This window comes from Aptenodytes patagonicus, chromosome 5, assembly GCF_965638725.1.
Source record: "Aptenodytes patagonicus chromosome 5, bAptPat1.pri.cur, whole genome shotgun sequence".
Classification (NCBI taxonomy): Eukaryota; Metazoa; Chordata; class Aves; order Sphenisciformes; family Spheniscidae; genus Aptenodytes; species Aptenodytes patagonicus.
Genome location: NC_134953.1, coordinates 81,324,103 through 81,337,899, shown reverse-complemented (window position 1 = coordinate 81,337,899; position 13,797 = coordinate 81,324,103). Strand labels below are relative to the sequence as shown.

The following is a 13,797-nucleotide window of genomic DNA, read 5'->3' as shown; positions in this document are numbered from 1 at the left end:
TAGGTTGTTCAGAACTGTAAAATCCAAATAAAGTAGATTGAAAAAACAAAACAAAAAAACAACAAAACCCCCCACCACAAAAGAAAAAAACAGTGCAATATCCTGAATATAAAGGAAATAACTTGATAGCTATTGAGCAAGTTAGTAGGGATTGATTATGGTCAAAATAGCTGAACAGAATGTTTCTGATCAGTGTTTTAAATTAATAACAACAAAGTGAGGAAGTGGTATAAATAAATTCTAAAAACATCCCCTCTCTTATTTTAACAAATAAAACCCAACTGCCTAATGGTGAGAGCCGGAGGAGTTAGTTGTCTGTCTCCCCAGAGATTTCTCAAACAAATAGACCTCACAGCTAATAAACTTCTGATGTGTTTCAGTCCCGTCTCCCACGGGTGTCCATGGTACTAGGCTCCATTCCATACTTGTTATCATTATGTTGATACATGAGGTTTGGATCATTTGGATACAGCTGGGTTACGTGTAACTCACAATAGTTAGTTGTTGGGATTTTTTGTTTTTCTGTTTAAACTGAGTGGAAGAAACATAGGAAGGGGCTTCTGAAATGACAGAAAGATTCTTACGCAAGTCCTTTGCGCTTTCTTCCTCATTCACGAAAGTATGTAAGCAGTTCACTGGGAACATCCCCAAAATAAAATGCACTGAACTCAATAAATATGCAAAATGAAATGCATATACTCAAATGAGGATACTGAGGAAACATTAGTAGATCATAAGAGAAGGCAATTAAAAAAAACAAACAAAAAAACCCTAGTGCCTTCTTTACAAGTATACGAACAATTCTAGTTGTGATTGGAAGGGCAGTGCATGCAACTCGGAACTTAGGGAAAGCTTTGCTCACTTGTGCTTAGAGGTTTCCCTTCACATAAAAAAAGAAAAAAGTTACTTCTAGTTTTTAACAAGGAAGCAACAAAATGAAAATAACCTGTCCCACAGAAATGTTAACAAACATATTGAGATGTGTTTGCCTTTCCCCTTCTTGTTGGCAGATCCTGCTGTGAGGCCATACAGGGAATTTAATCAACTACTCTGTCACAGAAACTTGCAGTGGTGCAGCAGGTGGGAAGAGGAGAGCAGGCGAGAATGAGGGGTTGGGCGGGGAGAAGGCAGAACTACTTATTTTGCCTCAAGAATTACAGGAAGTTGTTTTTTCCCACGCTAATATCTTTGCCTCTATGCTGGTGTTTCCCACAAAAAGCACCTAAATGTTCAATGACAGCATTCGAAGCCCTGGTACTTCATATCTCTACTTTTTTTTTCTGTAGTAGTAAAGGAAAATCTTTTCCTATACCACAATTACGGTTTTGGCTTGGTATGTTACGTACGTGTATGCAACAGGGGTGCATAGCCTTATTTTCATACATGAGATGTTTTCCTTCAGATTAAAAAAGAACCACGTCTAAATGACACGTTTTCCTTACAACATATATGTCACTAAAACAGTGTGAAAACACAGAAGTAGAAAAAGCAAAGCATTTAAAAAAAAAAAAAATCCCCTAGTGATTATATTTGCAGCTGCTGTAAGGTGACTAGCATCTATGAATGTTTTACGTATATACATGTGTACTTCGTATTTCTGAGAGAACTCTCCGCTGTGAGGTCCTTAACTGGAGGATTTGTTTGCTGATGAGATTTGCCTTTTATTCAATATGGAAACTGTTGATTCAGAAAACCAGAAGGGAAACAACAACCCAAAAAAGAAATTCTAGGATATCCTGTTGAAATTTTTGAAAAATTTTCTTCCTTTTTGAATTGAAATACAGCTGAGACTGGAGTCGGTTGTACATGGTAGTTACTTCTCTTAATCCTCGCTATACAATTAATTGATTGCTGAACTGATCTGAGTGCCCCGTAGTCTGTACTACAATTTGCAATTTTCACCAACCTAGCTGTTTTTATGTAAGAACAGATGCTTACTGCAGTACCAAAAGCCTTGGTTATTTTGAATGCATTGATGAGAAAAGAAATACATACCACAAATAGTTTTGTTAGAAAAATAAGAAGGTAATTTACAAAGAAGTTATACAAGCCCTATGAAAAGTTTAAGTAGTAGTAAGTCTTTGCACTCAACTGAGGAGGATTAATTTTGTCATTTGCAAGGTGAGGAGGGACTACGCACAGTGCCCTCACTTTCCCCAAGTACTGCTAGTTGTGGAGTCGGCTTAATAATTAACCTACCAATATGCCTCACACTTTAAAACGGATTTTCATTTGCGTAACATTGACATACTACTTCTCCTTTCCAGAAGACAGATAAATAACTGTGTACTAGTAACGGCGCCCTTAAATACTTTGTGGACTGGAGATGAAGTTTAATAAGCTGCAGAGGTGAAGTTTGAAAAGCAGTAGAGAAACCGAAATGGACACAAACTTCCAGTTAAGTTTGTCATTTTTGCATTTTAAAAAAAAGACATAATTGTTTAGAAACATCTTCCAAGCTGAAGACATGAGTTTATTGAATGTCTGAGACATTTGCATTTGAATACAGTAAAATAAAAAAAAAAACCTATCACCAACACATCCCAAACAGTTTATACGAGAGTCTCCAGTATTCTTATAAACACAGTTTACAAAAAAGAAAATACTACATCTAAATATGAAGGTTATGTTCCACTTGAAATATGCACAATTAGAGAATAGCTTCATAAAGAGTCATAACTCAAAGTGAGAACAATAAACTACTAGAATACAGTTTTGTTAAAAGCTTGATTTCCATGTAAACTTCCCTCCTATTTAAAAGATCTGCTCAGGCAAAAAACCAATTGGTTTCTAGTAAACAAAATATCTAATCTATGGCAGTTAGCTCTGTCTTTTAACATAGAATACACATCTGGGCTATGGAAATTCCCTTAAGAATTACATAAGTAGCTGTACAATGTTTTTTAAAGGTCTGTTTTCCTCAAACTATGCCTATTTTTCCTAGTAAACTTAAGTAAACTACCATCTACCTACTACTGGTTTTAACAGATTTATCAACAAGTGTAGCAGTGTTAGAGAGTACTGAAAACAATTTACTCAAATTTCATGCATCTTTTTTGGTTTGCAGGAGGATTTTTTTGGTACAAATTAGCTACATAACAGGAAAGGAAACTGTCATGATCTGAGAGAGAGTTGCATGCTAGCAGTTATGTAGTTTCTGTTTAAAATTCCTGTGGAGGACAGAAACGGATAATACCACACTTCTATTAACATCAGCTAAAGTACAATCTTTGTATTAATTCTTTTACCCATTAAAACACTTCAAAGAGATTATAATTAACAGTAGGAAATAAAAGTATTTAAGTACCATAACTGTGAAATAGCTCATATTAATCGTATTCAACAACAGTACTCAAGTTTTAAAATCTGAAATTTCCTTAAAAAACACAAAAAAATTAGTTTAATAACTCTACTATGGATTTATGGAAAGCAAAGCCTGCTTCTCCTAATTTAACCTATTAAATATGGCCTACTTATACTTCAATAAAAGGATGTCAGACATCACTCTGAGCAGAATTTGAAGCATTCAGAGCTGTCAAAAATGGCCATGCTATTTGTATTTTTATTTAATCCAAGCCTTACTGATAAACAATACAACTAATCATAACAAAACTAAGGTCATTTGCCGTTTACAGGTAAATACAGCAGAGCCAAGCCTGAATTAGAACTGTGTCACCTAACACATCCCTTTAAAAATCAATTCTTTCATAATTCTCAATGAAAATTTTAAGACATCTTTCTTGCCTGTCAGGCAAATCACTATTTGTGCAAATTTAAATACAGTACATTGACCTTAATGTAACAGTGGACAGATAGTGAAGGAAGAAGTGTTCAACAAATCTGCTGCACAGTAAGACTTTTTCAGAGTGCAGAGTATGTGTACAATAAAGTGCTTCTCAAGTTATATGGATAATAGTGTAGATGTTTACTTAGTTTTAAAGCTTAAATTGCTCAGTAAATAGTTTAATCTCCCTGTATCTCCCCAATCCCACAAGGCACATTCAAAATACAAGCAAAGCACTAACTAACTGTGAAGGATTAAGCTACAATAAAAAGTTCTAAGTGGTAGTAAGCTACTGACGACTAGGTTTGTAAACAGTACCATCCCGCTGCATCGCAAGGTTCACGCGTTATCGAAGTGAGTGTCTGTGGAAGCAGCTTCTGAACTCCACGTTTAACAGCCAAGCCACCTTTCTTGAGAATACGCTACTGTGCCTTAGTATCTTGATCTGGAATCCCACTTCTTTTGTCACTTGCATGAAAACATGTCACATTTAATGCATTTAAGCCTCTAGACTTCATTTACAGTTAACACAACTGATTACTGGCTGGTTTAGATCTATTTAGTTTATTTTTTTTTAAATGCATGTGAAGTTCACCTCTACTGTTCAAGCTTACAATGAAGTTATGCTCAGTACTCTTAAGAGAAGGATTTGGTTATGTTAAAAAATAGCTGGGCTGTCTTGTGGAGGCCTTAATTTGGACTTGATATTAATTTGGACTTGATAGAAGTAATTAGCTTCTGTAAGACTAAAATGGTAGGTAGGATCAAATTGAGTAATTAATTTCTTCAGGTTCATTTAAGACCAACTTTTAGAAGCTTCTTTAGTAAAGAAGTTACAAACAAAGTACATCACCACAAGTGATCTCCGGTATAAAATACTGAAATGGGACTCACTTAATCGTGCTTCCAAAAATGTTTCACACAACTTAAAAAGCAAGTAATTCCACTACCATCAGGTAGAGTTTACAAAAACAGTCCAAGTGCTCACACAAGGTATACATAGCTAAACATTGCCTTCATACCACAGAAGCAGCAGCTCGATGAGCAAGAGGCGTTCCATTGCTTTTCAAAAAAAGATCACATTGATTTCATTTTGGCTTTCACAACTCTTGCAACAGAGCAAACAAAAACAGAAGTATCAATGCCAGAGCTCCAAGTTTTCCTCGTTTGTCATTCTAGTCTAGCGTTTTATCACCACCTGCTCATATGCTCCAGATCCTACACTGAAAGAACATTCGAAAGAAGTTAGTTCAATTCCAATTTAAATGAAAGCTAAACAGCAGGTATCACAGATCAGCAAGTTTACTGTTTAAAAAAACACCCAAACTACCCCCCCCCCCCCCCAAAAAAAACCCAACAAACCCCCCCCCAACCGAACAGCCAGTACCAGAACAGCTAAAGGTGAAGGGTAGAAAACATGCGTAATTACCGTGCCCCTTAGTAACTTACAGTTTAATGCATTAAAGCGGTTTGTATTATACTACAGTCAAAATGAAGAATGATAAATACTGTTACTGAAAAAGAAGTTACTGTTGGACTTCTCTATAGTTCCTTAAGCATAATCTTTTGGGTACCCCTCCCACCCCAGCTATATCATATGCAGCTAATACTTTTTATATACATTTATACATAAATAGATAAATGTCTCTGAAAAAACAGTAAGTGATAGTCGTCTTATGTTAAGATACAAGAAAAACGCTTTCCAGTCTGTTGTTCACTCTGAATTGTGAGTGCACAGTTACAAAACTGTCTCACCCCCCACATGACAGAGCGTGGTGCGTTGTTTTACATGGCAAACTGCAGTACTACATCAAAAATTAATAGGGCAAAGCTCTGCCGTAGTATAATATTCTGCCTGGACTGCTCTGGCAACTGAATTAGGACAGATCTCTATATACTACTGTAGTGTGCTCTGTAATCATACGCGTTATCCTAGATAGCAATTAGTGTGCCCACTTTGCAAATAAGCCAGTGAATTATCTTTTAACCACCAGTATTGCTTGCTTGTGTAAAACGTATTTGTTTTATAACTCTCAGCACATGATCAGCTGCCTTTATACCTAGTTCCAGAAGTACTTGCTGAAATACTGATGCTGTGCTAATTCTGTGAGATAAAGAAAAATCTTAAGAGTTACACTGGACTGCAGAATCACAGTATCAGAGCATATTCTTACCTATTTTTAATGTTTTCTCATCTGAGAAGACTCTCAAACATTGAGCTCAAGTCATATATCAGAGTATTTGAAGAGGGTTTAGACAAGAAAAAAACCTCCCTGGTTCTAAAACAACTACAAGAAGATAATCTGAAGCAGATTATATCAGAGAGTCTAGGGCTACAAATAGCAAGCCTTTGAAACAGGAATAGCGTAGCATATGGAAACAGAAGGAGTTCTGAGCAAAACTGAAGTGAAGAAAATTAGGCTTGTTATCAGGAAGACGTAAAAGTTTGATACTGGAAAGGTGGATGTGTAAAACACTTAAGACTTTCTTCCAGCTCCAGAGAGTAACGCGGTAAGTCTGTAGAGCTAAGATTTCAAACTGGTGCCTGTTTCCTGTGTCCATACCGAAACATTGCTCATATCTGAAAACTTTGGAAGTGAGACTCTTCAGAACCTCCGAAAGTTATAATTCTTATGGCTGACACATCAGTTTTATTTTGGAACTAACCTATGTGTTTTGTTTTAAAACCTGACCATGTGGTTCTTTTGGTGTCTTTAAATGATACAGAATAGAAAGACACAAAGATCAAGAATGTATATACAGAATAATTGCTGTACAAGATGCATTTTTGTTTAGTATTACCTATGGATTAGTTGCTCAGGCTACTTACCTGTTAGGTAGATGATGGCTTCCAAAAGAAGTGCTTCCACCAGGGCCCACAAATAATCTTAAACCTTCTTCTAAAAAGCAAGGGAATTAACATATGTTAGCTTCCTTTAATGTTGCCCTAGCTAAAACTAAGTCATTTTAAATCTACCAGTTTTGTAACTGATACTTTCAGATGCAAATGTTTTAAGCAATGAAGACCCGAACTTCACATGGTAGAGGTTGGAGGAACTACCTTCCTCGTAGATTTGCCCCTGCTCTTTTCTTTTCAGGCTTAACGTAATTCTCTGGGAAAGTTACCCTAGTCATGCAAGGGTCTTTTCAACTTCTGGGGGACAGGATGAAGCAGAAAATGTAGTGATCCATATGCACAGTCCTTATGATTACAAGCAACAGGGACTATGAAGAGAGTGGATTTTCCTAAGGCCTGTAATGTGCATCAATTTTCCCTAAGCTTCCTTATTTATTTCCATACCTTCTGCACTTGAGTCTAAACTGAAGTCTTGACTCTGGAGTATTTTTTCAACTATATCATCAGCATCAACTCTGGTAGCATCAACCCTCTTCAGCTGTGACTCCACAGAGTCTTGCTTTACAGGATGTCTGCAAGAATAAATGTATTTAGAGCTCTTAGAAGTGATACAGTAAATTATGTTTTACTTCTGCTAGGTAAGGCTTTCAAAGTTAAGCGTGCCTGCAGAGTTTTTCTGATGGTGCATCTTTAACAGATGTATCAATATTAGCTTCAGTTACTTTTGGCTCAGACTCTTCACAGGGCTCTAGAATACTTCCAATTCCTGTTGAGGTACTACCCACTGAGGTGCTTCTCCTGTGGCAGAGTTCAGACAGGCTGGACGATCTAGAGTGACACGTGCTGTATCCTGTTGGGAAAGCGCAGGAGAGCTAGGTTAGGTACGTTCTTGACAGCCAAGGTCATTACTTGTATTTTACCATCCTGAAAGCAGAATGTGTGTTTTGTCTTCTTATAAAGAGACGTCAAAAGCCTTATGAACGTATGTGCATACACCAACTAGGCAATTTACTTTGGGTTTTGTATTCTAGCACATGCTGTTTTCTTTTTGTTCTAAATAACTCTTTACTTCCTAACAAATGTAATGACTTGGTGTCATTACTTCCCCTTCAGCTTTTAGAACTAAGTCTCCATTTGTAAGTTATTTGTTTTTACACATGGGAGAGGTAAAAATCTCATTCAGATATGTTAATTGGAGGGAGCTAAGGGAAAAAGCTGTCTCGCATCTGAACAGATAATTCATTGTGCTTTTAAGAGGAAAAAACCGTTACCCTCCCCACACCTGAAACTCCTGGGAAAAAGCTTTCAACTTCAAACTGTTTTGTTAAACATATAAAGTCTACTTACTTTCTACAGTCTAAAACTGTGAAAGTAAATAAACCCCAACAATTCATAACAAAATTGTTAACAGCTACCTGACAGTTTTGACTGCTGACTTGCATAGCTTGATGTTCTGGAATGTCCACATGCACCAAGTTCATCTGGGACCGAGGCGCTCTTTGATGAGGCATCTGCAACATGTGCAAGTCAGATACTGATGCTAAAGCCAGCTTTGTTATTACCTTGCCTGTAATCTTGACTAGACTCAAATGTCAGATTTCCCAGAGGGATTAGGGACTTGATACTGGTTTTCTACAAACCCTTTGAACATTCAAGTGCTGCAAAAATACCATGTATGTTAACGAATATGTGTTCCTTAAAAAAATAAATCATAACACGTTTCTGTCTGAGTAAAACAGAGAGTATCATTGGGTTAGAAAGATTTGTATGAAATGTAGTTTTAGATTTGTCTACGCTGTAGACATTAAAGAGATCACTGTGCTTTCCATAGTACCACAGTAGAATGGAGTGCTAGATCTTTTCTGGCTGAAAAAGTAACTGTGGTTAAGACAACTTAAGCTGTGTTTAGGGTGGAAATTAATAAGCTAAGAGCCTGAAGCTTGTAAAAAAACCAACCAACCAAAAAAACCCCAACCCCAAAAAACCCAAAGCCCCCCCCCCAAATTTCAACCTGTAATAAAGTGGTTTAATAGTATTTTTTTCTAATAGTCTAAATTTCAGAGTGACTACTTCAATTTTAAACAATACTTAGAACTTTTAGCACTCAAAACTTACTCAGAGTTACGCATATCCCTATGATTCATATGTTGAAAATGAAGGGCCAAATTAAATGCTCAGTCAAAATACAAATCCAAAGCAAATCAAGAAATGTGGCACACAGAAAATGAAAGATTTTAAATGTTAAAAAGAAGGCAGACTAGCAATCCAATTTCTGTTCTTTCTTTCCATTAAATAAACCATTACTAAAGTAAAAAAGAGAGATTCCACTGATGTTATCTAGGAGAGTGTGTCTCAACAAATAACCAAAGAAGGTCCCTTTGTGGGCCAACTGTCAGCATCCCTTTAAGTTCTGAAGTATTTCGTACATCTCCTTGAAGCTATGAAGCCAGTTATAAAAGAACTGAGAAATTAAGAGCATTATTTTATACCTGCTATGCCCAGATGTACTACTTTTAAGTTTTCTCCGCCTTTCCTGTCTTCATGCAAAGATTCTGATTCTCCAGCAATTGCTATGGACGTTGCTGTGGAAGGAGGCCTGTAAGAAAAAGTTGGTTAAGATTTGCTGTGCTTTTGCTGTAATCCCTCCAAATTGATCAGCACAGATTTTTCTTTTCAAGTAAGTTGGCATAATTCATACTGTGCTTCAAGTTAATAGGCTTGTAACTTTGTTCTGAAAACATGCTGCCTAGCCCCCGTTAAAAAGAAAAAGAAAAAAAAAAAAAGCTTTTGCTATTGAGCTTCAGGACACTTTACAGAATCCATCTGCTCGGCCCTCAGTCCTTCAGGCTTCTGGGGATCCGTGGAAAGACTTTTCCTTCTTTGACGATTGGTGCAGTGATATGTGTTTATTTTGAAGTTCTTGATTTTTTTTTTTTTTAAGTGTATGAATCACAGGATAATTTACGTGCTAAGAATACATATAATTCGGTACTTCATGGAATACATGACAAGATGGTAAGTTAAAAAAACCACCAAACCTGCACAACGACAGTTGCCCTACTTGGCTCGTGCACTGTGACGTAGTCCTGGCTTTGTTTCATCCCTGTTACGGTACACGAGGAGATTCTGAGCTGATAACCCTCCCACTCCTAACAAAGGGGCCTATGTTACCATCTCCACGTATTCCCCTCTAAATTCTACCTCCTGCAAATTAAAAAAGCATCATGTATGATACAATTTAAATTTGGTTCAGTATTAAAAAAGCTTTTAATAAAGCTTAAATACTTGTTTCAGTTTATACCAAGACCCAAAGGGATATTTTAATTAAAATGAATAAACCTCTAGGTTTGTGTTTCGCTAGTGCAAAAGAAACTAATTAGAAAATGACAAATCTTCTTTTGCAAGCAAATACAACTAAAACACCTTTCAAGACGTTACCTACGGTTTTTTTAATGCTTTGTTATTTTTGACTTTGGGAACAGTCTGTCGGTCTGCATACAAATGGATATTTGTTGACATTTTTAGATTTCACATATTCAATAAATTAGTCACTGTCTTTATGTACAGTAACATATCCCCTCTTATGTTACGTTTGAAAGTAAAGAGGGAAAGAGAAAGAGAAAAAGCACTTCTGGAAATATAATGCTTGTGTGACTTAACTGCCTAACATACTTTTGAAAGCAAGAACCGAGTGCTTTCAGGGATGTCACCCCAGATCAAACATCAGGCCTTCTAGGCTTCTTCATAAAATGTGTAGCTGATTCCAGATTGTGAAATTGTTTTAAGGTTTATTTTGCCTTCTACGAAGAACATCTGGATTAGATAAAATTTTTGTTCTGTTTGTGTTGGAAGTTTACGTTCCAGGAAATGGTTATATCATCAGTTTGGAAGAAAATGCCAAGTCTGAATAATTTCAGTTAGAGACTTTTTCCTAGGGAACCAGAAAACTAGTTAGGTACTAATTTCAACTACTTCGGTACCAGCCAGTAAAGAACAGATATACATTGTTTTATAAGTATACAAGACTAATGATTGGCTAGTTGCCTTTGAGAAATTGTTTATCAGTATCAGTGATGTATTTGTTAATAGGTCTGACTCGAAGTAAATCAGGAGGTGCTAAATAACTAGGGATACAGAAAAGCTTTGCCCAATCAAACAAATTAAGATAATACCCTCTTACTGTTTATTCAGTAAGCACAAGATGAGATTTCAGAGTGTTCTACTCTTCTTATTGAAGGTTAGAAGAAGAGAGGAGAAAGGGCCTTTCGTGGTGCAGGGGGACATTGAAGAGTTCCTGCGGTGAGTCATCTGAGCCAGACTGGTGCAGGCAACGTTCTCAGATCTCCTCAGAAACAGTGGTAAGGGTACAGCCACAGCAGTAATGCACAAAGGTTTTTTCTTTGCTACAGGAACAGTTCTCGATTGTCCTAATAAAACCTACAAATCATGAGTTACTCCATACTTGCACCTCAGACTGAGTTAGGAGATCACGCTGCTTTTCTTGGAGCTGCAGCCTCATTTCACTTTAAACACAATGGTTTTTACTTAAGGAAGACTTCAGTATATGTTTACTGCTACTGATTAAGCCCGTGTGAGATTATTATCCCTCTTCAGTGGATTATTCAGAGGGACATTGATTGCCTACATAATCTGATAAAAGATTAGTTTAAATTCAGTTTATAAGAGTTTTGAATAAAAAAACCTAATCCGTACTGAAGTAAAAGTGTTTTAGTGCAGCAGTTTGTAAGTAAGCACTGTATCTTTACAATGGAAGATATCTTTGATCCAACGTAAGGTCTGAAAGTTGAGAACTACACAAAGAGTTGAGATTGACCTAACAAGGGTGAAGCTAGCAATTTTTTTCCAGATTGTTTTCCTTAAGCTCATTTTTTCTTTTCAAGTTATATGTAATACTTGGAACGCTGCCTTAGATTGTTTTTGAGAAGGCTGACATGAGAACAGGCATGTTGTCTCAGACCAGAGGTCTGTCTAGCCTTGCGTCCTGTTTCTGTCAGCAGCAAACAACAGATGCTAAGAGAATATGGCACAACGTAGTAATGTATCACCTGAATATTCTTCCAGCATCTCCTCATCTGTAGCTTAGGTATTTCTTGAGCCTTGTAAGATGTTTTATACTTAACAGCCCTCAATATTTTTTTTAATTCAGGAATTTGTCTTAATTCTTTCTTGAGCTTTTAGTATTCACAACGTGTAGTAGCAAGGAGTTCCACAGCTTAATTGCATGTTGTGGGAAGAAAATATGTCCTCTCATTTTGATTCCATCTCCTACTAGTTTCAGTATAACAACGTGGTCAATGAAGTGAACTGAAGAAAAATTTGAGTTAAACTAGAACTTAAGGGATCAAATTTATTTTGAAGGAATTATTTCATCAACCCCTCCCCCAAACATCTTGTGACAAGTAAAATACAACTAAGTTGGTTTAAACCTGACCTAGATGAAATTGCCATCTACTGTCATGTAGAATTAGAACAGATTGACATTAAACTGAAAAGCACATACACTTTGAACAACCCAGTCTACCAACATTCTAAATTACGGAAAAGCAGTGGCATTAAGAGTCTTGGCGAGTATCGGGGCATTTTCCACACTCTGCATTCATGGAAGCAGATTCTATACATATCTCTAAGCCTATCCTTAAAATGAATGGCATTTAGGTTATTATAAAATATCTCTTGTAATACAAATGACATGTGAGAGTTCTTCACTTCCTACTGATCAGGATAATTAAGTCACGGTTAGCAAGATAGTGGTGTTCTCTGGAAATAGGGAGCTTACCAATTGCACTGCTTCCGCTGAGCTTGGGGGCCTCATAACAAAATGGCTTATTAGCCTAGAAAGAAGGCAACAATTTCATCTCACTCATGACTAGGTTTTCCCTAGCATGCGTGATTTTTCTGTCCTGTGGTTAGTTATGGAAGCTAACGTGCTCTAGAAAAACTGTTACATTTCCTTAACTACAGATTAAGGACAATGAGGCCAAAGGATCCTGAATATATAGCAGTGCATTTTCCTAGCTACCGCCCCCTTCAGATGTTACCTCTTGCATCTTTTACCAAGTTGCATAATGTCTTTGCTAACTAAATATCTGAAAGTGCTTTCTCTTGCACTGTCATACCACACTTCTGTTGGTTTTTTTTCTTCTAAATAAATCTTTTAAAATCATCTGAGACTTGTGAATAAAAGGTGTAACAGCACATTCTCCAAACAAAAGTATTAGTCAGATCACCCCATACCAAGTACGTTTATACAAGCTTGCTGCAGGAAGAGTTTCCCTTAAGTGTTTCTTTTATTTTTATTTTTTTTTAATTACAGATGGATATAGTTCTCCTTGCTGTTAAATAGTTAGTATATTTTCAAGCAAAGAGTACGATGATACTTCTACTGGTATTTTTACCACGTGAGCCATTATTCAGCTACCATCCCATTTTTTTGTGCCCTCCCCCTCCCTTTTTTTTTTGTAATGTTGTTGCCAGATTGGAGAGATTTATAAACGCAAATTAGAAGTGTAATTCTGAACATGGAATGTATGACCAAAACACTATCCCACACAGATTTTTTTATAGACTTACGTTTTAAAGCATGGGTCTCCAGACATTAGCTGCATGTTGATCAAAACCTACACATAAGAAAACAAAATCCACTGTAAGAAAAAAAATGGAATTGGTCTGTGATACATGGTCATGTCACTAAGTTATACTTGCCACAAGTCTTACATGTAAGTAAAATAAAATGGCATCATCACATACGCAAACACACTCATGCAAAAAACTACATCTTTTTTCTTAGTACACGTGCAAGCAACACAAAATAGCATTTAAAGTAACATAGTTGCAGGTACAAGATTCTGCAAAAGCTACACAGATCAAGAAGAATCTTAGAATCCCTAATAGTTAAGATGGCGTCAAGGGAAAAATAAAGAGACAGGAAATCTAAAAGATTAATGAGTAAACAGAATATTGTTTAAAACAGTGGGTGCTGAAGTATGTTCTTCGCCGAAGAGTGTTTAGCAAACTGCTCGCATACCAGAACTGGTTGTGCTAACATCAGAGATAAAGTAAAACCACAGAAGGTAAATAATGCCACAGGACAACAATGCATTGAGAAGGCTTGTTAGCTGGGTCAAAGCCGTCAATT

The 13,797-nt window shown here is 36.6% G+C and overlaps 1 protein-coding gene across 1 annotated transcript in view; it reads right to left on the bottom strand.

The window, feature by feature from the left end:
• Positions 1-2,457: 2,457 nt before the first annotated feature.
• EEIG2 (EEIG family member 2) overlaps positions 2,458-13,797 on the bottom strand; it is a 28,848-nt gene continuing 17,508 nt past the window's right edge. Inside the window, exons 5-11 of the mRNA XM_076337941.1 lie at positions 13,233-13,279; positions 9,131-9,237; positions 8,057-8,152; positions 7,305-7,491; positions 7,086-7,213; positions 6,615-6,684; positions 2,458-5,007 (exon numbers count right to left, since the gene is read on the bottom strand). Coding sequence (XP_076194056.1) covers positions 4,965-5,007; positions 6,615-6,684; positions 7,086-7,213; positions 7,305-7,491; positions 8,057-8,152; positions 9,131-9,237; positions 13,233-13,279 — 678 coding nt within the window. The 3' untranslated portion in view covers positions 2,458-4,964. The remainder of the gene's footprint in view (positions 5,008-6,614; positions 6,685-7,085; positions 7,214-7,304; positions 7,492-8,056; positions 8,153-9,130; positions 9,238-13,232; positions 13,280-13,797) is intronic.